Below are 22,431 nucleotides of genomic sequence, written 5' to 3'. Positions count from 1 at the left end.
GTCGCAGTGGGGAGCCCGTATGTATCCTACTAGCCTAGTGATGCGGTACCGATTTCGGCTCAAATAACGGCTCTCCGTCAGTTATCCTCTCGCTGCAGGAGCAAGTCAGCAGGCTGTGGGCTTCAACATCTTCCTTGGTTCGAGGCCCAGATTCTTCAGTGCATTTAAGAGATGAAATGGAGCGCACGCGCGCAATAGCAGGAACGTTTTCACAACAACGAACCGGCCTTCCGCTCTACAACGTCGTGGAGGAGCTCTGGCCTAGCCACCCTCGACCGTGGAGGCTGTCCATAGCTAGGACAATGCTCGAGGGCTCCAATCTCTTTTCTGCTAGAGCGGGAGGATGCGAACTTCCATTGACACAGTGTGTGTAGCGCGTATGTATCGCCCCGTTGTCGCGATAGCTTTTGAGGAGCGGCGTAGTTAGAGCCCTGCGCGCGCTCGCTTTGCCGTGCCTGCGGAACTCAAAGGACTCCTTACTGCAACGGAAGATCCGCTGTTGTGTCGGCGGGAGCGCCTCACATGTCCTCTCCAAGCACAGCCCGCCAATCCCCTGCATAGCCAACAGCTGACGCAAGGCGAGCATGGTTCGATATTTCATAGCCAGTGACTTCTGTGTTTCTTTCCAACATCGCTACATGGTCGTCTAGCCGCACAGTGACGAAGAACCTGCCGATGCTGCCGGATAAGTACTTCCTATGTCGTATTGGACTCCACTCAGTCGTCCTGGCAGGCCACAGTCTCACTGTCAGCATGGAGGAAAGCAGCACCAGCCAATTCCTCACGACCACCCCGAGCGTGATGTAGAAGGTGGCAGTGGTAACTACTTCCTTTCAACAGCACAGGTAGAGAGCAACCATGTCAAACAGCGGATGTGGCCTTACACTAGGGAGGCAAGGTATTAGCGAAGAAGTGCCAGGCAAGTTCAGAGTCTGAAAGGAATGGAGAAAGACGAACAGACCACTTGGCGCGTAAGGAGGTTCTTTGAACTCTTGACGGGTCCCTAGGTTGCCTGATGAACCTGGTCCATGCACTCCGCCGGCAAGGTTCGCCATTCTAAAATCAGTGCATGCCCTGCAGACGGCATTCTTGGTTGGTTACCAAGTTTACTGAATACGTCTGTCATTGCTGTGTGAGGGGATTGCCCGCAAGCCGCACAGCAAGTCGTCTACTGTCTGCTCCTGGGATTTGGGGGGGCGGCATTGAGAAGTCGCCTATCACAGGCTTCAACTATCACTCAGCAAAAAAAGGTTGCCGCGCCAGTCCTCCTCCGGTCCGTCGAATCCCCCCAGAGACGGGAACGAATGCACCGTATCACGCAGCGCCTGAGTCTCTTTCTTTCGTTGAATATGGGTGACGCCATGTAACATCTCACTGGCATCCATTCCACACCCAAAGAACTCTCACTCCAGCGTGGAAGCAACGCCGGGAGCGGGGTTACAGAGCCGCATACGAGGTTCAGAGCAAAGGAGCATTCGGGTCACATGGGGACGTGACGATACTTTCGTCGCATGGCGGCCGTTCGGGCGATGTCAACGCCGACCCCCAGCCCGCGACTCCTAGTACTAACATGCAGACGAAACACATCGGGGCGGTAAAACAGTTTTATCTCATCGCCCAGCAGCTTCGGTCATCGGCCTCCCCCCCGCCCCTCCCCCCTGAAAGATGCGGTGGCCTAGTTGAAGCTGCCACGGGCGGGCAAGCCTTCTACAGCAAAATATGAGCGACAGAGAGCCCCGGAGCGCGGCATGCATCCACATTCTTCGAACGAAGGAAAGTGAATCTGTGAGGTTCTAGGATGGGGTAGGGATGCCATGCTCTCTGCCGGAGGTGTTTCTCGCCTTCAAACTTCCGTGCTCCCGCGTTGTCCAGCCGTGGAGGCTCACCAGTGGTAGCCAAAGTGAAACCGCAAAACGCGCTCCGCAGAACCGCTTTAATTCTCGTTGCAGGGGTTTGCCCTTAAGAGGTCAGCATCCGCGACCATGTTACCGTCGCCTCCAGCAGAGGTGAGGAAGCGGACGCATGCCGCATCATCAATCAGGGCGCTGCCTTCGGCGCCGCCCTTTCCCCTGCACGCCAAGGCATCCCGCTCGGACTACGAACGCATGTGGAAGTTCGTGCACCAGGCAGGAAAGGAAAGACAAAGTCTGCAGGACTCATGCGCAGATGTGTCGGTCTTTGCCCGCGCACTTTATCGAGTCTGTGCGCTCAGGGCATGCGCGTTGTAGCCATGAGCGTCAAAGCACCCGTTTGTGCTGTGTTTGAGTTGCGCGAAGACACAACAGCTAGACGGGCGGCGCTGGCGCGAGGGCACTCCCCCTCCCCTGGAAACTGCTTCATTTTCGCGTAAAACAGCCAGCCTCTTATTTCCTCTCACAGTTTTTCCTGGTTTTTGAACGAACGCACATGGTCTTCGGATTGCTCCCGCTATTCCCTGCGAGACGTCTGAGGCATTTTTCGCTCGTTGCTTCGGCGAGCCACAAGACAAGCGCCATGTCTCGCCAAGCGCAACTTCATGCGCCGTCACGGATCTTCCAATGAGAATCCTTGCCCGAGCCGCAATTTCCGGCCGTCGAGCTTCAATCAAATGAACCTCGGAAAATAGATTTGGGTGATTTTTCTATTCTTACCGCTATCTGCGCGCCTCTGAGCTGCTTCCAGTGAGAGTCGCCACGACAGCGCTCGTTCCGTTTTCCGCGCCACGTCACACACTTCTCGTTCTACGAATCCGAAATCGTTCGGCGTCCACGAATATCAAACTTATTTCGCTGTTTTTCAAGTTCAGAGTCAGTGAATCGGTATAGGGAGGGCATGTGAAGCTGGCGTCTGTGTTTGCTGGGACTCCATTCACGAAAGAGATACCCTCAGCCGATCGAGGCGGCGCCCGCACGCCGGCAGGTTTCCGTCTCTCCCTGCAGGATTGTTATAATTATCCGTACCCTCGAGGCTTATAAGTATCCCTGAAGCCTAACTATCGTAGATTTAGGGAGTATTTCCATGGCGCAAGAGGCGGCCTCCTGAACTGAGCCAGTGAGTGGGCAGGCCTCTCCAGTTTTGGCGGACTTCCGTACGAGAGGTGTTCAGATTTCAGGGGCCGCTGCATGTAGCGGCACTGATACCTTGCTTCTACTTTTCTCTCCCCTTTTTACACTCGGGAATATCATTCCGTGCAGCTGCGGCACCTTGAGTGATAATGCCGACGCTGTTTTCCTTGCCAGGACCCCCAATTGACGCGCTCACGCTTTTCTTGTCATTTCTTCTATCCTGCTTGTTTGTTCATGTGGGCGGCAGTCTGCCTTGCCTTGCCCTCATGTCGGCCCCCCCTGTGTTTCTGAGGGGCCTCTTATCTGACATTGCTGCACATCCACGCGTTTCTCCCCATGTCAAGCCTCCCTCGGGCTGCGGAAAATGGTTCCCCGTCGGCTGCTCAAGTCTCGCAAGCGGACGGATATCGCCATCTCTCTGCTCGCTTACCAGGCAGGATGGCGACCACTGGAGAGGCCAAGCAGTCTGCGGGCACTAGGGACGTCATCACGAAGTCCCCCCGTCGAGGCGCTGCCCAAAATCTTGCCGACAAGAGACCCGATGGCTCCAGAAGGAACACGGAGAAGGGCGTGGGAGCAGGCACCGAAGTAGAGGTGGCAGCGGAACGCCCGTGCCGGCGGAAGCCTGCGCATACCGCTCTCCTCGCGACGAACGATGAGGGGGTCGACCCGACAGAGTCGATTTTGCTGCAGCGCGTGAATGCTCTCCTCCACGAAGTCTCCTCGCGCTGTGTGCAGTACGGTCTGGGATGCCGCTGCATGAAAAGCCCAGAGGCGAAAGCACAGTTGGGGATCGGAGACGCCACCACAGATTTGCGTCCGGGTCTAGAAGCCGACCCCACAGCCGAGCGGGGCGTAGAGGAAGGCAGCCGGGTTCAACCTCCAGCAGGCGTCGCGCTTTCGTCAGGAAAGCCGGAAAAGAGTCAAACAACTGCACCATTTGCAGCGAATAGTCTGGGTGCAAGGGATTCGAGAAGCGCAGTCGCTAGAGCGTTCTCGCATGAGCCACTGTCTTTGGCTTACCACGATCTCGGTATGCATGCAGCAAATTCGGCTGAGCAAGGACTCGAGACTCGTAACCAGCCAGAGAGGTCGGCTTCCATCGCTCCCTCGCAGGACAGCAGCGGTCGCCTAGGCTCCCTTCCTGAGGGCTACACCTCCGCAGAGAGGCTGCTGAGCCCCTCTGCTTCTTTGTCCGCTCTCGAGACGCGCTCTTTGCTCGACGTCTCTGAAAAGGTTCTCAGATTGTTGTCAGCCTCTGGTGAACAACGGCGTTCCTCTGCCTCTGGGGAGACAGCCCCAGAACGCGCTAGGCACCGGCGATCGCGTTTACCAGATGATTTTTCCGCGGAGCCAAGGCACGTCCCGCTTGTCTCGCGGCGGTCCAAGGTGCTGAATCCGCAAACGGAGGAGGGGGAGGCAGTGACCTTCTCTGTCTCCAGGGGCGGCTCTCGCGGGGCTCGCCGACGCGGCTCTGAGGCGACTTCACACAGGGAGCGCACCACAGATTCCGCAGAGGGGTGCGCGGAGAGCAGAACCTCTCGCAGGGCGAGAAGTCGCACGCTTCGGTGCTGCACCAACACAGCAGCTTTGGCTCTCTCTGATTGGTCCGACACGTTCTTGGAAAGGAATGCGTTCTCCCAGTCGCACGCACAACAGCCATGCGGGGTCCTCCACAGAGTTGAATCTCCGCAGCCAAAGCCACCTCAGGGGGGTGCAGCCTCTAATCCACCGAATGGGGGGAGCGAGCAGATGAGGGCGGATGCGCGTTCATCGGGGGCGGAGGATGGAACTAAGACACTGCCTGCCTCCGTCGCAGGCAGAAGTGATAGTCCCCCAAGCCAGGTGACCCCCGTACAGACGGCGCCACACTCCGCGAACGACGACGCCCCGCTCGTTGCCGCTGCACCAGATGGAGACGCAGGGAGAGCAGAAGAGTTTCATGGAGCGTTCTCGCCCTCGCCGTCGACCAGCAGTACCTCGGACTCAGAGGCTGCGCCTCACTCATCTTTGCATACCCCATACTATGCTCAGCGGCGGAGGCGGACCGCCGTGCGCCCGCGGGGCGACCAGGAGCGGGTTCAGAGCCCCACGTCCGGCCTCTACGTCCCTGATTGTTTCCAGCCTTCCCCTCGTCTGTCTCCTTCTCGAATTGTGAAGGGCGATGACTCTCCAGTGTCGAGCCCCTCGCCGCTCCTATCGCCTCTGGCTCCTCCAGTACCGCGGAGGGAGGAGGCTGCAGAACGCTTTCTGGGCCTGAGAGATAATCGTGAATCTTCAACTACGTCCTGGGCCCCAACCCCTACTCCAAACTACCTCTCAAAGTCGCCTTCGTTTGATTTACTGCGGCCGGACTGTTCTCCAAGAGCTGCTGCACGGCCCCCTGCGCCCCCGCCGGCTCATACTGAGGCTCCGTCTCGCACCTCGACGGACGTGGACAACTGGTTTCTCACGCGGGAGGAGGGGCTGGGCTGTTCGTCGTTCACACAGTCGTCGACTGCCTCAGCTTTCTGTGCTTCCGAGTCAACGGCGTCTTTGAGGCGGAGGCGAGCCGCCTGTCGAGTGAATCCCTGTCTGCCGCTTTCTGCGACTGTTTATTCTCCATTGGGCATTCCGCAAGGATCGTCTGCCATTCCAGTTCATTCTGCTGGTCACTCGCGTTCTCATGCTGCCGCATGCACTCGCATCGACACCCGCCCGGGCAGTTGCGATGTGTACCCCCGCGATGTGTCGTCCTGCCGCCTGCCTCTTCGAGACAGTCGCTCCGTGCCTCTTCAGTCCTCTCGTTCTTTGGGCAAAGATTCCGGGGCGACTGTTTTCAGCTCATCTCTACCTTCTCGCTCGCAGGGACAGCTATCGTCTGGAGTTCCTGTCTCTCCTGGTCATGGTGGCGCAGAGCGAGAGTTGTATGCCTCGGAGGCAGATGTTGGCTCGGCCGTCAGTGAAGGCAGAGGCGGCCTCGACGAATCGAGCTTGGCTGGCGGGGCCGGAAAACTTGTCTCTGGAAGCGGTCGGCCGCCTTCTTCCGGCTCGGGATCCTGCCGCATGTTTTCCAAATCGACCCGCGAAGGTACAACGAGCAGTGCAGCGGAGGACACTGCAGAGGAAGTTCTCTCTTGCTCGCTTAGGGGCCGACTCTCGAGCGGTGCTTCTCGCATTGGAGGATCAGATCCTTCTTTCGAGGCGACAGGTGGAGAGCGTGCCGGAGAGGCGGAAGGGCGTGCATGCATTCCTTGTTTTCCTCATGGGGGCGGGAAACCTGAGAGCGAAGGAGAAACGTCGACCGGGAGGACAGCAGAGTGGAACACTTGGGAGGAAGACGTGCTTGAGCTCGAAGAACAACCCCCCAGCATAAGTGCCTCGCGCGTACGGTGGAACCAAGAGCGGCCGCGGCACGAGGCGCGCGATTCTCTGAGGGGCGCTGAAGCGCTAGCCTCCGAAATGGCTTCGAGAGCGGCGCCGCCGCATGCGTCAACTGGCGTGAACTCGGATGGTCTGCCCGAGCTGGATCGCCCTAACAGGGTGCAAAAACTGAGCGGCAACAGCGATCAGGCAACTGTACGCGATGGAGACGATTTAATTCGAGGGGCGGATTCTTCAGAACCCGTGCCAGAACTCAGCAAGCCAACGATACTGTCTAGCGCGGCCGGCAGCAGACCTCAACCAATGACTTACCGGGCGAAATTCGAAGGTATTACGTTACCGCCCGCTGGGCGTCATGCTGTGTCTCCGCCAGCAGGCTCAGAGGAGCCTTTGACCCCACTGCCCGCTGGAGGGCCGCTTCCACAAGCCGACAGCGTGTGCACGACGCGCCTCCAGGCAGCGAACTCTGAACCGCTGCGAAATCAACACCTGGGGAGCGTCTGTGGTGGCGCATCTCTCTTGCCTGGAGAGGCTCGCGGGGATGAAGGGCGGGGTCAGTATGGATATCGTGACAGGAGAGGCACGGTGCTGGGCGAGGAGGACACGGACTTGGAGCCGCACGCCAGCGTGCAGCGAGGAGCACTGCGCGAAGCTCCGAAGTGTCGCATGCCACTCTCGGCAGAACCCTACGGGACGGCGGGCAGTGTTCAAGACGCCGCCCGAGACAGCCCAGGGCATACGTCCGGAGAGCCGGCGGAGAAAGTCGGTGCAGAGGCTGAAAGGGGATACGCGTCTGCGAGACCTAGCCAGGAAGACGCAAGGAATGGTGGAAGGTCTCTCGGCGGCAGCAGCGGCATCGGTTACCATTCATTAGGTAGTCGCCCCTCATACCTAGCTTCGGGCCACACAAGCTGGATTGGGTTCAGGGAGCCTACGCTTTGCTCTGGGGAGACACTGCCCGCAAGCAGCAGAGTCGGGGCCTCCAGCGCCCACGCCTCCGCAGCACGGTTCCGGCAAGCAGCGGCCTTCCGTGTTGCAGCTCAGGATTGCGCAGGCGGGACGCGGAGGCATTGCTGCAGCGTCGAGCATGCTTCCTGCGCCTGGGCAGGGTGCGGCTTCGGCGGCACACCGGAGGCGGGCTCTTCTCTCGCGAGACGCAGATCGATCCAGAGCCTTTCCGCGCGAGACAAGTCGGGGGAGTGCGCTGAAAGCCCCGTGACCCGCGCACGCGTGAGGCGCCGGGCTGCCGCCCTGTTTCGAGAGCTCGTGAGGGCAGAGGCCCTACAGCCTGACGCAGCCGAGGCTCTCCGTCTCGCTGTTCAGAAGCAGCTCTACGGCGCGAAAAGCGCTGGCAGCGGCTCCGGAGTGGCCTGCTCGAGTGAGGACGAGGAGCTCCGACACTGCACGTTCCGGCCCCAAATAAATCGACGCAGCAGCACGCAGAACTGCCTTCCTCGTATCCCGTGGTGGCAGCGCCTCTACAGCGGTTACAGAGTTCCAGAGATGAAGCGGGAGATTCAACTCCTACAGGAGGATGTCGAGTTCATGACTGGAAAGACAGACGCCAGAGATGAGGCGTCGGACGACAAAGGTAAAGAGCAGAAACAGGAAAGGAGGCACACTCGGCCGGGCGCTCGACTTGTCAGTCGCGATCTCTCGCGACGGAGACAGCGAGAGGAGCAAGTCGGCAAAGAACGCGAACAAACTTCGTGGACAGGAGCGGCGCTGCCCCCCAGACACAAAGGGGCAACGGAAAACGAGCACGTCGCAAATCTCCAAAGTCGACAGGAGGTTTCGTGGGTCCCTGAAGTCGAGTATGAAACGAGCCCGTTTGCGTCGCCTCCGGCATACAACAGACCAATTCGCAAATGTGTTCGCTTCGCGAGTCCCAGTCCGACGAGGGCTGCCCCCTCCTCCCGCCAGCGGACGCAGACGGAGAACCGAAGCTTTGGAATCGTACGATCTTGCCTCCGTGAAACCAGAGAGCAAGCACCCACGGCCTCCGCGTGCCTCACCACCTGCCTGAGACGAGGCCAGTCAGCGGTCGTCAATAAATTCACACCAAATACTCCCTCTACCCGCGCGGCCAGAGACGGTAGATACGATCAAGCCGGACGCCCGTTCTGCGAAGCTCAGGATGGCTTTTCTTATGCGTGTGGAGAGTCTACGGTCGCGAGAGGTGCTCGGTCCCACAACTCCGAGCTGCATGCTAGGACGAAGGGATGGAAGTCCCCGAGTAGAGGGAATGGAGGACATGTCGACTGGAGAGAAGAGCAGGACGGAACAAGTAAAATTAGCAGAGAGTTGCTTCGCACATACCTGGGGGGCCGCAATTTCGTCCCTGAGTGGCTCGATGTACGGTAAAAAGTCGCGGCTACCCGCGGGTCTGGGTTCGCTGCTGCGTATTTGTGCAGTGGAAGGTGGCTGCTCTACGCGCAATCTGTGCTGAAACTGAGAGCGATTCGGCGAGAGCTCCGAAGCGAACTCAAGCTTCTGTCGCTTTTGATTCCTTTTCACCACTACAGCGGCTCGTTAATACGCACTCCATACAGCTTAAGAGAGATGCGAATGCTGCTGCATACGGCGTTGTACGCGGGAAGCAGCTGAGCCAGGAGGTCACAGATACAGATCCAAATTCGTCGTTACGTCCGCGCAGTCCTATCCCATAACACCCGCAGTGCGACTCCACGGAGCGACTGCAGTCATCGCAGAGCGCGCAGCGAGGGTGGCGCTTGGAGCTGGTGTGCAGCACGCAGTCATGGCTTTATCTCCCCAGTGATCGGGCTGGCGAAGCCCCACCAACCTTTGCTCTAATCTATCGCCCTCCTGCTAATCTGTAGTCTATCGCGGGACACCAGAGTAAGGCAGCTCCCTGGCGCGAGACACATCTGCCGTCGAACTCTCGCGGGAGCGCATCCCAGCCCGTTTCGCACCGAAAAAACACGAGATAGACTCTGAGCGCCATACACCGCGACAGCGTAAGTACCCGTGATTTTCGCGCGAGTATTCATTTCACACGACCCTTCCACAGAACTTCGTTGAATGTGCGGCCTTGCCTCAGAGTTAGTAGGGCCGCCGTGTACGTATCTCCTGTAAAAATACGGCGGTACTTTGCATGCGTTGGAGCGCCACGTGACTCTCGCGACTCCGCTTTTCTACTGCGCTCTCGATTGCTGAGCACTCTTGCGGGTCTCCTGCCCGATCCGTGGCTGCTGTGCGTGTTGGGGGCGACAGAACGGGGTGTTCCGGCGCTGTCGCGTTCACTGCTTCTCTCAGTTCTTCTGTGTCGAAGATCCGTCCGACACAGAGCTGTTTCTGTCTTCAGCAGGGACTGGGTTTCTAGGGCGGCCCCACAATGGAAACTCGCCGTACAGGCAACCGAGAGTAAAGCTGTGGACTCCAGGATTGGTAAGACACTCTGTTTTGTTCTCTCGTAGGGACGAAGCTTGACTGTTCCTGTAGGCGACTGATGTCCGAGTGCCCTACTCTCCAAGCTGCGAGGAGCTGTTTTCCCGCTGCATGCATCGATACGCGTATGAAGAGGGTGATCGGGGTTGGAAACATTTCAGCCCGCGATACTGTTGTCTGGCTCCTGTAAGGGACGAAAAAGAAATGAAGATTTGTCTCGCTGGCTCATGCCGGCTGAAGCTCTCCTCTGATTCGGCATCCCCCTAGGCTGAAACGCCTCGCCTTTCTTATTGCGGGAGCGGCAGCCGCGCCTCCTCAGCGCATGCCCTCGACCCGGGAGAGGTGACGCTGCCTGCAGCTACAAGTTGGTGCCGAGTTCGGTTAACTCTCTGTGGCCTGCTACGCCTCTGGGGCGTTATCTGACTGGCTCTCTCCTTGGCTTTCTCCAGAAGTAGCTTTCGTTTGCCTTGCGGTTTTTGGCTCCGAAGCTGCTCGCGGTCTCCGGGGGCCCGCAGCCGTGGGGTCTCGTCCCCCCTTCGCTCTGTTCCCTGGTTCTACCCGTCTGGCAAGTCTCTCCCCACTCCTGCTTCTTAGCCTTCTATCCTGAAATGTCAACGCCATCGGCGTCGCGGAAGAAGGCAGGCGCCGGGCGCCCGGAGGGCGCGGCGAACCAGCATGCCCGCGCCTCCTCCACGGCTTCCCCGGCGTCGGCTCGAAGCACCGGCGGTCTCGCGGAGTCCTCAGCCACGGGCGAGTATGAGGAGCTCGTCGCAGGTCTCCTGCCGCCACAGGTGCGGTTTGCGGCTGGCACGTTCGACTTCAATCAAGATCTTCAGAGTCAGCAGTTCGTCGAGCATCAGGCTCAAAACGCGCAGGGGTCGCGCATGCTCGCCTCCGAGTGGGTACCGACGCTCCATGCCCTCCAGCGCTTCGCTCTCGAGGGCGTGGGCTCGGGATCTGCCTCTTCGTTTGCGGACAGAGTCCTCTCTGCGTGGCTGAATCTGCCTCCGCCGACATCGCAGAAGAGCGCCGACGTGGAGAAGGAGGGCGAAGCGCCCAAGGACGAGAAAAACGACGCACGCGAGGTCGCTGAGCGACATCTCTTTTCCAAGTGTTTGCAGGCTCTGGAGGAAGACCTCGCTGCGTTGGCAGGCGACGAGGGTGAAGGCGACGCCCGATCGACAGCAGCAGCTGAGGGAGGCAAGAGTAAGACTTCGACATCGCGCGTCCTCGCACAGCTCCAGAAGGCCCGGCTCTTTCAGCGAGGGGGGAGGCTTTTCACCTCGCTCAACGCTGACGAGGATGCGATCTACACGTCCAGCGATGACGAGGTGTCGGCTGTCGCGGGAGACGCCAAAGACGCCTCCGGCCTTTTCCCCAAGGAACCGAGTCGACACGACGCCTCCGTCCTCCCTCTTCGGCACGCCCTCCGCTCGCTGCGAAGAGTTCAGCGCCGCCGCATGCAGGCTGAGCACTTGCTTCTGCAGTGGCAGGGCAGCGACGGAGATTTGGCCGGCCTGCAAACAGTTCTGAGTCTCTGGGCGAAGGACGGAATCTACTCTGTGGCGGCGGGCGTCGCTACAGAAGCTGAGAGGTCCGCGGCGTCCGGCGGGGTGGGCGGCGCTGGGGTTACGGGCGACGCAGCGAACAGTCGAGACTGGGCGCACGCAGCTGAGGAGCTTCGCCGCATTGCGCGCTTCCGCGAGGAGAACAAGGCTCCGCGGCGCGAGCTGAGAGAGTGGAGGGCGGCCGCGCGGAGTCTCTTTGGCGACGACGCTTCGACGGCTGGGCTGGAGACAGCGCTCGCCTCTTTTTTGCCTGCGGACCGAGCCTGCAGCCTGAGCGCCGATGTGTTCACAGCTGCGCAGGCCCTAGTTGATGCGGATGAGAGGCGCCTTGTGCTCGCCCGGCTGGACAAGTTCCGGGCCCTGCGTCAGCAGACGCGGGGGGGGCACAGGCTTGCCACGCGAAGGAGGTGAAGAAGAATCTTCGTGAGCTTCTTCAGCCGCCTCAGTGCTTCCTGGATCACGGCAACGACGCGCTGCGCTGCCCGGACTGCGCATTCTGGCTGCTGCAGATGCAGCAGTTCCAGCAGATGGAGCAGGAAGGCACCTCAGGGCTTCTGCTCCAACCCGTGTCGACAGGCTTTGTGCGGTTCCTCCTCCTACTGAGTCGCTGGCCGTGGGTCCGCGGCTCGTGCGCACCTCCGCGAGCGTTTCGACGAAGTCTAGCTGCTGCGCTCAAAGACATCCGTGTCGAGCGGTTCAGTGTCTCCTGGCTCGCGTCCGGGAAGAGAGCGGCCGCTGCAGGCCAGGAGGAGGGCGAGGATGACGGCGAAAAGACGCAGACGAAGAAGCTCTACGTCGGTGAGTGTGGCGGCCTGCATCTTCTCCATCTCGCTCTCCGCTCTGTTGTGTTCACCTGGTGCAGGGGAAGGCGTAGAAAAAACAGCGGCTTTCGCTGAGCGCTTCACATTCTGTTCTCAACGGCGCGCTGGACAGTGTGGGCACTCCCTCCGACGACCCCGCAGGGGCTCTCAATTTTTTACAAAGCTTCGAGTTGGGGAGAGCCTGACGCACCCGGAGGCGAATGCCACTCACATCGTATCCCCCTTTTTATTGTGGTTTTGGTGGCTGCGCTTTTCTGGTGGCGCTGGGACCTTCATGCTGAGGCCGGTGCGCGTGAATTGTCTCTTTGTATTGCCGTTCACTGGCGCAGTTGGCGACCCTGTGGTTGACTCTGGCGTCTGCAAAAACAGGACGGTATTAGCTGCGATTAGGGACTCTGAAACTCGATTTTTCGTTGCTGTCTTGCTTGCTGGCTGTGCAGGTCACTTGGGCTCCATGTACACGACCGTCTGGGGCGGGGCGTTCAGTGGCCGCTTGACACTGACGCCGGAGATTCTCTTTTGGCTGCGGCAGCTAGGCCCCTTCCAGCCTCTGCGTCTCGCGGCGGATCTGTCGCCTCGAAGTCACGAGAGGAAGGCAGCCCGCGCGGCGATCGACCAGAAACGCCACAGTCTCCTTCAAGGAGAGGACCGAAGCGGCCTCTACTACGCTCTTCCCGGTTTTGCAGAGTCTGATGTGACTCTCGGAGGAGAAGGAGAGAACAAGCGCAAAAACGAAAAGACCCTCTCCGTTAGTGCCTACAGCGCCTCTCTTCTCGCTGGTAAGGAGACGGCACCTTGAGGAATAAGATAAGGTTCGCCTGTAAATCGCGAAATAGAGACAATCTGCTGCTGTCCATTGCGCGATTCGAGGACAGCACGTCTTCTACCTTCGGCGTCGTATATATGTGCGGATTTGGCGGCTGTGTTGGATGTAAGATGTGCGTGGCTGCGCATTTCGTTCCTCCCTGGGTAATAACGTGTTTCTCGCGTGTTTTCGCCTGCTGAAGACTCTTCACCCAGCGCTGCGTCAGGTGAAGTTTGTCTTCCGCTCTCCGCGACGCAGCCTTCCATGTCTTGTATGTGTCCGCATGGCGTGTCGGATCTGTGGGTCTGTTTTTCTTCATCAGTGCCTTTCCGCGGTCGCTTCTTCGTGCAGGTGACGGCGACGGCATGCAGGTGCACACTGACGCAGACAGCACCGAGTCCGAGAGCGAGGCTCAGTTCCGGCAGGCGTTGGCCGCGGCGCGCAAGCGCCAACCTGGCGGATGCGTCTCTCATTCGTCTGCGGCGGCATCTGGCCGCGGGCGTCTTCCAAGACTGGAGAAAGACGCGGCGTCCGGCGGCCGCGGAGCTTCGCAGGACCTCGATCTCGCAAAGGGCTTCGCGTATCTCGGTGGAGGATTCACGCACCTCAACACGTCTTGGTCCTACGTGCCCCCGAAACGCCGTCTAACCTTCCTCCCTTCTGCAGGCCTTCACGCCGACTCCTGTCGCGCCGAAAAGCAAGACGAGGAGAGCAAAGGCGGGAAAGAAAGTCGCAAACGTCACTCGGTGGCTCTGAACCAGGGCGACGCGGAGGCAGGAGCCCGATCAGCCAAAGTGGACGGAGACGGCACAGAGGACGGCGCGTGCAGCGGCGTCGCTTCTTCGGCGTGGGTAGTCGAGAACAGCAGCAGCGACGAATCTGTCCGCGCCTTCATCAGCGACGATGCAGTCTACAGGTAAGCTCCACGCCGTAGCTACGGCTGCACCACGAGATAGTACGAAGTGGAAATGAGCTACACTACAGATTTTGAAATATGAGGCGTGAAAACGCGTGGCAAAGCATAGGTAAAACGCAGGTTTCCAACGGACGTGATGGGCGTGACAGCTGAATCTTCTCCGGAGAAGTATTCGACATTTTCAGTCCAGAGTGCGGCGTGTGTTTCGTCTTGCTGCGTTCAGACGGCGATTCCGCTCCTGGCGCAAGCGGCAAAGGAAAGCAGGCGGAAGGGTTTTTTTGCTTTCCCGGTCTGTGCGTGCGGCGGAGTCGGCGGCCGCGCTGGGGACAGGCTCAGGTGATAGTCCTGTCGACGACGCGTGGCAAGGTCACATATTGGACGAGTTTTTGAGGCGAATGGGCTCGGGGATGTCCCTCTCACGGTACACGCAGCTAGCGAATGCGGCTGCAGCGGGCGCGTCGACTCTCGCCTCAGCGAGCCGTCGAAAGTTTGGCACCCGTTCTCGAAAGCGACCTCTCTCTGCAGCGGACGCGTCCAAGTTCTCGCCTGAGTCGCTGATCTCTTCGGAGCAAGCGTCCGCCATGCACGACTTGAAGCACCTTCAGCCGCGCCCCGTGTGGGGCGGCACGGGCGCCTCGTTTGCTGGCTCGCCTGAGTCGTCGGTCTTCAGCCTTGTCTCTGAACCGAAGAAAATCTGCCGCCTGAGGAGGAAACCTCGGGTGCGCGCAGTCGAACCGGCGTGGGATCTACAGTCTCCGTCAGCCTCTCTAAACGCGTTAGAGCGTGGCAGGGCTGCGAACGGCGGCTCGTCACGAGCTGTAGACTCTAAACATGCTCCCGAGTTCCCGTTCGGTATGGTTGCGAAGGGAGTGTGGGGAGGCTCTCCAGGGGCTCACGCTGGGTCGAGCACTTTGAAAGGCCGAGAAGTTCAGTTGATCTGCGTAGATGAGTCAGAGGTGCACAAGCGGCTTGGAAAGACGAAGCTCTACCAGCAGGTCTTGCACGGAATGGAAGATAAGCTCATGGCCAGGTAAGGACGGTTTCGGTTTCACACGCCGGTTGTGCGGGGTGTCGTCGCCAGTGGCCTCCTGTTCCGGGAGGCTGAAAAAACACCGTGCTGGGTCTTTAGTCCCAGAGGATCGTGCAACGGTGCACATCAGAACTTGAGGAACTGTGGTTGCCTCGGCCTCACCACCGTAGCGGCTCCGACGCGGTAAAAGGCGTTCATTCTGTGGCTTGCAAGCCGCCTTCGGGAGTAGATTTGTGCGGTGGAGTAACGAGGCCGACTTCTGCTGGCGAGAGAGCCTTGGATATGTATCCCGAATGTATCCGTCGGCGCACGTGACCTCGCCTAGTACTCCAGTAGAAGAAGGGGGGGTGTGGGGCTGGATAGATAGTACTAACGTCACTGCTCAGTCGCATATTGGTTTCATGCGGCAGCGTAGGGTGTGAAGTCGGTGGATACCGCCGTTGGCGCGTACACTGCGTTTACGAGGACCAGGATCTGGACTGCAGCTGAGGCGGTGGTGTAGGAGGGAACTGGCACGTTGGCCTTCTTTTTTTCTGATCGTTGTGTGCCTGCGTGCCCTTCTTGTGGCGTATCTATTTCGCAGGCGCGAATTCTACGTGGTGGTCGACGAGCAGAGTCGGGAGCTTCGCGTGGTCCCTGCCGGTCGTCTCGTCTTCTTTTTGACAGAGACACCGCGACAGAGACAGGAGCAGTTCGTAAGTGTGCTCTTTCTGAAGTATTTCCAAGGCCGGAGGGGCAATGCGTTCCTCTCTGCGCCGCCACTGTGTCTCATGACTCCTGCACGGGCTCATGCACACGCGTTGGTCAGTATTAGGGAGCAGCGAAGATGCACTCTATCCAGACCAGGGACAGCACCAACGCTACAATAACTGCCACTCATTTTGGTGCTGTCCAGTATTTCTTCAGTGTGGTTCTTGGACCTGCGGCTGTCGTTGCGTTTTCAGCTTTCGCGTCTCTTTGCGGATCTGCGGCGGCGCTCTAGAGGCACATTCCTGCAAAGTCTGCTGACCAAGCGTAGAAACGCAAGGAACATTCTCCTCATGAACGCGATGATCTGGCAAAATCAACTCAAACATGTCAACAAGGTGAGTAACGACCGAGCGGTTCCCGTTTCTTTTCGTGCTCTGCTTCCACAGCGCCTTAGAGTGTGTCCGCTGCAAGCTTCCGCTAGAGAGGTCGCGGCGCTTCAACGTTTCTTTCCTCCTCAATTCTGGTGCAAAGTCTCGTTTCTTTTTCGCTGTCTTTGTCCGGTCGTTCGCTCTCTTTTCGCAGGCTCGCCTGTGCCTCTTGCTCGGCGGCTACTGGCGTGACGCCGCCTTCGCTGCCGCTAATGGTTCTCTGACAGAGCAGCAGCTTCTACAGGATTTCCTCTCCGTTAACGGCGCGTGGCTATCCGACCTCGTAGAAAAGTCGGCGGGCGCGTCAGGCGAGTCTTCAGGAAATCATCAGGGCTCCAAGCAGAACTCGGCTAGGCGGCTCATCGAAGCTATTAGCCGAAGGTGGTCAGTGGAGGACCGCAGCAGGCGCTCAGCGACTGAAGAAGGGTCGTGGCAGGCATTCCAGCGCGACACGCCAGCAGTCAAGGCAGCCGCCGCCAGCATGCACCTTCCTCCTGCTGTCCTTGAGAAGATCGACGAAGCTGCCGAAGACGCTGCAGTCGTCGCTAGAGCCGCCGTCACTGCTGCGGATCGCCGAACGAAGGAGATGTAAGGCTGGTGGCAGTTCAACTGAAGAGCCGGACGCGTGGAGACAGTCTCGCGGATGGAGATGCGAGAGAAACAAACAGACCAGGGGAGGGAGCAAAACCGCTGCCTCGTGGACGTGTGATTCATATAGCGGCGTTCGGAGGGGTCTGCGAGTATTTTGCTTCGTGCGGGGCACGATGCATGTGAGGCAGCTGCACAAGCCAAGTCCTAGGGGCCGCATTCTGCTGTCTGTTGACTGCTCGTCCTGCAGAGTCAAACGAAACCTTTTACCAGGGCTGTTGCTTCGATACATTCAGCGCATCTTCCCCCTGTTCGTGTAAGTTATTCACTCAGCTTCGCGTCCCCACGCTTATCTTACGGAGAACGGACAGCTGCTGTCGTAGCCACAGAGTGTTGCTCTAGCCGCGCAGGTCTCGTTTCCAAGACCGGTCTTTTCGCAGGTTGCCACGGGGCGGTAGTGAAGACAAGGACCGTGGCCTTCCGTGAGGCACGCATTAATGCCTTTTTCTTTTTCTGGGCCCTGTCGTTTTCTTCCAGGCGGGTGTACTTGACCGCCCGCTGCACATTCGCCTTGCAGAGGAGAGAGGAGCAATCGTTCACCCGACGCATGCGCCAGGTGGAGAATACAGGAGCTGTAAGTCGTCCGTCCTGCGAGGGGCACTGACCACCTGGCGCAGGGCCTTGCCTCAGCCTCAGTCCTGAATATTCGCTTTGGCTCGCGCCCGCCTGGTCACTGTTGCAGAGGCGGGGCTCCATTTCGCGCTCATCTTTGAGTTCAGCTGCAATACAGGCAGAAACCTCATGTCTGTCCCGGTACGTACGCAGACACTACAGGAGGCCGGACTCGTGGAGACTCAAGCGTGAATAGTGGCTGTTTGTTTCTCCCTGCGGTATGTGTTGTTCAGAAGGGAGGCGGGGCTGCCGCGGCTAGCGCCGCTGGAGGCTTCTCGGCAAACGTTCTGCGCGGACAGTACGATGTCTTCACGGCTGGAGTTTCTAGGTACGTGTCGAATACAAAATAGCGGACACAGCGCTCGGAAAATGCGCCGCCCTCGGTTTTTCTTTGCACGCCATGGGGTGTGTGCTGAAAGCCGGGCAGCACCGAAAAAGCACTGCTCCTCTAGCGGGGGGAAGCAAGGTGACGATATAACGGAGGAGGCGGTGCACACATGTGTGGCAACAAACGCCGGCCAAATATTTCTGGGCGGGAAGTGCTAACCAGAGGCAATCGATTCTTGTCGATTCCCAGCGGTCGAATTCTGAGATCAGCTGCGCCACACTAGGGTTCAGCGTTGCCTTAGCGCGGGCTCTGAAATTCCTTTTTTCCGGGCAGACGTCCGCAGCCGGCGAGCGTGCATATCCGTTCTGTCAGTTCGCTATGGGCAGCAGTGCGCGGAGCGGGTGATGCCACATAAAGGATAAACGCAGTCACGTGACCGTGGGCTCCTGTTCGTTGCTCACTTCCTGTGACACGTGTTGTTCTTGCGACTGCATTATGGTTTATTTTCACCAGCACGTCCCCCATGGGAGATCTGGAGAAGGCGGAAGCGGGCACGACAATGGAAAGCCGTTTGAAGGCGATGTTGCCGCCTTTCAACGCGTCAGCCACCAGCCCGGTAGAGCTCTTTGACGTCGGCAACCTTCTTCCGCTTCACCTGGTGCAAATTGCGGAGGAGGGAAGCAGTTCTTTCTCCGCGTCTCCGTTTGTGCTGCTGGTGAAGGGAGGCAGCCGCGCCAGTCAAGTCGACGTCGTTGCGATGGAAGAATCGTAAGTTTGAGAAGCGTCTGCACCGGTTTCGAGCTAGCCGGCGACGAGTGTTTAAACATCTTCAACGGGAGCGCTTAAACTATGGTGAGAATGTCGGCGTTCCGTGGTTCGAGGTCGTGGGCAAATGCGGGCATCAAGCGAGGGTCAGCGGATTCGGCTTGTCTGCATGCGCATAATGCATCGCTTGAATATGCGATGATATGTGTCTGCGAACTCTTGATTCACTACTGATTCATGGTTTCCTCGAGTTCCACGAGTAGCAAGTCTGTTGTACCCGGTCCCCGAAGCAGTTTCCTCACGAGCGGTTGTTGCTGGCGTGTCCTGTCCGTTATGCGTCACTGTCGCGGAAATGCAGCTGGGGCCGGTTCGCGGTGGACTACGCGCGTCACGTCGGTCAAGAGCGTCGCAATCGCCAAGGCGAAGGAAACGGAGGTCCTCTTCTGTCCACGCTATCTGTCGACGATTGCGCACGGCTGACGAAGGTTCTCCGTGCCCTCGTAGTGTTATACAGTCGGCAGAACAAGACTTTCTTCGGCGCAAAGGGGGTACGCAGAGATAGAGGCAAGGGCTTCGCACAGGATAAAACCCGTGACTCGAGAGTGAGTTTTAGACGGTTTGGAAGGCATTCAGTGTGTGTTTAGAGCTCTGCCGTTTTTTCTCTGCGTGTTTGCAGCTTGGCAACGCGTTGCGTGTCTACCTGGGTCGCGCGTCAGATGATACCGCCGGACCCAACTTTGACGTTCTGCCGCTGCCAGTCTCGCAGTGGATTGCGCGCACATTTTTGCAGCAAGATGAACAGGAACAACTGTTCCTCTCGCAAGAAAAGAAGACCAAGTACGCCCTCCCACAGCATTGAAGGCGATATGCGGAATGCCTCGTGTTTAACTGTCTTAGCGAACTCGTCTGTTTTGTGTTCAAGTCCTCTGAGGTTCGGTAGTGTCGCTCGTGCTATCCTGACTTGTTTTCAGTCTCTGGGCGAAAGGAACGTATTGTGTGCCTGTTTTTCTGCGAACTGTGCTCCACTGGTGTTGTGATGTTTCTTGCAATAAAGTTGATCTGTCTTGTGTGTGAAGACTGCACTAAAAGCTGACAACGCCGGTTCTCTGTGCCATTCTGTTAACTGTTCCATTCACTTCGATCTCGTTGCTCTCAGGCTTCTGGCAACCGTCCTATGGCTGTGTGTGGCCTCTTCGTCTAACTGGACATTCGACTTCGAAGGCCTGCTGGTGCATGAGTGGAATGGTCGTTACGGAGGACAGTGAGTGTCGGATCGTCCCTGGGGTAATTGTCGAGGCGGGCCGTGTAGTCGATTTCGCCGTAAAAAAGGGGACTTTCGCTTCGATATTTCGAGAAGTAGCAACAGGAGGAAATCTGAGGTTTGGCATGTCTGCGGTGATGGTTGTCTTGTAAACTAGCACTATATCTTTATACTGACTCCGTGCTCCCGAGTCACACGCTGAGCATGTGGCTTATGTTGCATTAGATTAGTGGCAGTAGTGCGCGCAAAGTGGCATATGTATCCACAACCAGGACACCGCCTGTTCAGGTTTATTCGACTCTTGTGGTGCTGTCTCAGACACGACAGAGAAGGGAGACAAAGGCTGGTTTTTTTTAGCTCCATATCTATTTCGCGACAGAAAGGGCTGGGATTCGTGTTTTCGTCGTGTCTGCAGCTTTGAGGGGTGTGCCTCCCTCATTGGCTTGAAACGCACGGGAAATGACTCGAAGCCGGTATGTGTATGCGTGGATGCAAGGTTACGGATGGTATACGGCAGCATACGTCGGCAGAAGGGAAACGTTTTTGCGCGAGGAGTATTCCGTAGTGTGATGCGGGATACAGATTAAGCATCTAGGCAATATTGTCAGTAAGGTACTCTGCATGCGCTTTGCCGCATATGGTATCTGACGAGCCAACAAAGCATCAAAACCAACGTATGCTGTTCTGCGGTACTCCGATCGGCGAGCGGATGGTGGCGGCTTCTAGGGTGTATGTCTGGGCTGATGTGTCTTTTTTTCAGCGTGAATACCGGCTTGAGCTCCCGTGTCCGCTCACGACGGGCGAAGCTATAGAGGCGTCTCAGCGTGCCCAGATAGTGGCGCCGATTCACTCCCTTCTCGGGCACGACAAGAAAAAGCGGTCTACGCGTTAAGTGGGTGACTGGGATGGTCCTTTATGAGTGTGTGCGGCTGGAGTAGTGATGCACTGTGTCGTTATTTCCTTGGGACTGCATGTGAATCCGACTAGTTTTCTGCCCATTGGGCTATGCTCTGATAGCACCCCGACGCCGGTGGCGCAACGCAAATGTGTGGTTTCTTAGAAAGGTCAAGTGCTTCAGCCAAACGAGATCCGTAATTTAGCAAGCTCCTTAGGCGGTCGAAAATATTCCAGTTACGCGTTTTGCGTCCAGCACTGCGGTACGTCATGCAGCTTCAAAGTAGTGCAGTTCGTATTGCACTGGGAAATGCAGCGGCGCATCTTTCGTCTCGACACCGCACAGCACACAGGATTTTTGGAGACGACGCACTTCAGCAGATAGTGGCATGCGATAAGGGAGGTCATGGTCTAGCAATAAAAAAGGCACTTCATCGTGAACGGCGTCTTGTGCCTTGCTTTTGTCAGAGTATATGTCATTTAGCTGCAGTTGACACTGAAAACACCCGTTGCGAAAGGAGCATCGTAGAAGAAACAAGGCACCCTGGCACTCTCCCACAGGATGGCCTATTTGACAGCGGTGTTTCTTCTTTCGTCCCTCTAACAGTCCAGCTGTGCAAAGGCAAGTCACTAGGCTCATTCTATTTTCAGTGGGCGGCCGCGGACGGCATATGGTGTCGTTAACACCACTCGTGTGCGAGGACAGCCGATCAATGCTGAGTAACCTGCTGGTTTGATGTTCTAGTCCAGCGGTGCCAAGCGTTCTTTGCATGCTAGTCAGACCCCGCAGAAACGCCACGCAGAGGAAGCTAATATCGCGCCCGTTCGACACTGCCAGAGGGCATTGCTAGTGGAGAGACTTGCGAACGAAAATAGGCATGGAATCGCTTTCTACGCTAAACGACGACATCTCTGTGTACGCGGAGCTGTTTCGATCAGAATGTTGTGTGGGACTGCCCACGGTACAACAGTCTCTAAAGTCCTACTAGAGGAGCTTCGTTTGTACGCTGCTGGCGTTCGTGTGGTGCATTTCCGCTCCTCATTCGCTCCCGCACATATCATTATTGATCATTTTTATGCGCCCAGCATTAGAAAAGATCCTACCTTGTGATGAGCCCTCTGGTTAAAGAATTTACCCCTCTGCGGGGTTTCGAAGTGTTGCATGCAGCATATATCAGAGAGGCGCCGCAACCGTCAGCTGTGGGACAGTCAGTCGAAAACGCGGGCGTAGTTGTTCCGCTCATTTGCAAAGGCAGTTTTATCAAAAAAGGCCGCCTGTTGAAGCAGTGAGACTGCCAGAGTGTGCTATAGCTTCTGCTTGGCCCAGCATGACAGTGTTGTTAAATAAAGAGTAACAAGAGGCGAGGCATTCTCCAGGCGGACTGGATCTTACCAGGGTATGTCCTTCTTGCTTCCGGCAGTTCTCTTTCTCGGGGGAAGGACGGCGTGGGCTGAGGAGCCTCAATGTCTTTACCATTATTCAGAAGGGCAGGGAATCTGCCGCATTTCGCGATCTTGCGCCCAAGCTGACATCGGCACTAAGGAAGGTGCCAGACAAGCTTCATCACAACTAACGGCCTTTCTTCAACTCAAACGTATAAACTCTCCTTGGACATCACAAAATCTAGAACTGCTGTTTTACGGAAACGAAGCCCCAGTGAGGGTCTTTATCCGGGGTTAGTCTCTTGTGGCGTAGTCATAGTCCGACTTACTTCGGGTTCCACGAGATCGCGGTGAGTCGTAACTAACCGCGGTCTGTCGTGCGTCGCCTTCGGAGCCGTCTGGTTGAATTCTTGCATCATCGTGGAGGAGACAGTGCTCATGAAGTTATATATGGTGTGCGACTGAAG

The 22,431-nt window shown here is 57.8% G+C and overlaps 3 protein-coding genes across 3 annotated transcripts; all 3 read left to right on the top strand.

Annotated features, from left to right (window-relative positions):
• Positions 1 to 3,380: 3,380 nt before the first annotated feature.
• BESB_012670 (uncharacterized protein) lies at positions 3,381 to 8,771 on the top strand (the record flags this gene model as incomplete). The annotated part of the gene is made up of 1 exon (XM_029359997.1): positions 3,381 to 8,771. The coding sequence occupies one exon, from the start codon at positions 3,381 to 3,383 to the stop codon at positions 8,769 to 8,771; it is 5,391 nt and encodes a 1,796-aa protein (XP_029216664.1).
• A 1,652-nt stretch (positions 8,772 to 10,423) lies between these two features.
• Positions 10,424 to 11,794, top strand: BESB_012660 (uncharacterized protein; the record flags this gene model as incomplete). Its single annotated transcript, XM_029359996.1, has 1 exon — positions 10,424 to 11,794. The coding sequence occupies one exon, from the start codon at positions 10,424 to 10,426 to the stop codon at positions 11,792 to 11,794; it is 1,371 nt and encodes a 456-aa protein (XP_029216663.1).
• A 98-nt stretch (positions 11,795 to 11,892) lies between these two features.
• Positions 11,893 to 20,579, top strand: BESB_012650 (uncharacterized protein; the record flags this gene model as incomplete). The annotated part of the gene is made up of 16 exons (XM_029359995.1): positions 11,893 to 12,181; positions 12,645 to 12,983; positions 13,361 to 13,925; positions 14,149 to 14,955; positions 15,539 to 15,650; positions 15,900 to 16,040; positions 16,228 to 16,661; positions 16,912 to 16,977; positions 17,199 to 17,295; positions 17,567 to 17,661; positions 18,175 to 18,429; positions 18,785 to 18,974; positions 19,103 to 19,263; positions 19,583 to 19,687; positions 20,103 to 20,160; positions 20,448 to 20,579. The coding sequence occupies 16 exons, from the start codon at positions 11,893 to 11,895 to the stop codon at positions 20,577 to 20,579; spliced, it is 3,846 nt and encodes a 1,281-aa protein (XP_029216662.1).
• Positions 20,580 to 22,431: the final 1,852 nt, after the last annotated feature.

The sequence above is a fragment of the Besnoitia besnoiti genome, chromosome IX (genome assembly GCF_002563875.1).
Source record: "Besnoitia besnoiti strain Bb-Ger1 chromosome IX, whole genome shotgun sequence".
Lineage (NCBI taxonomy): Eukaryota > Apicomplexa > Conoidasida > Eucoccidiorida > Sarcocystidae > Besnoitia > Besnoitia besnoiti.
This window is presented reverse-complemented; position numbering and strand designations above follow the sequence as displayed.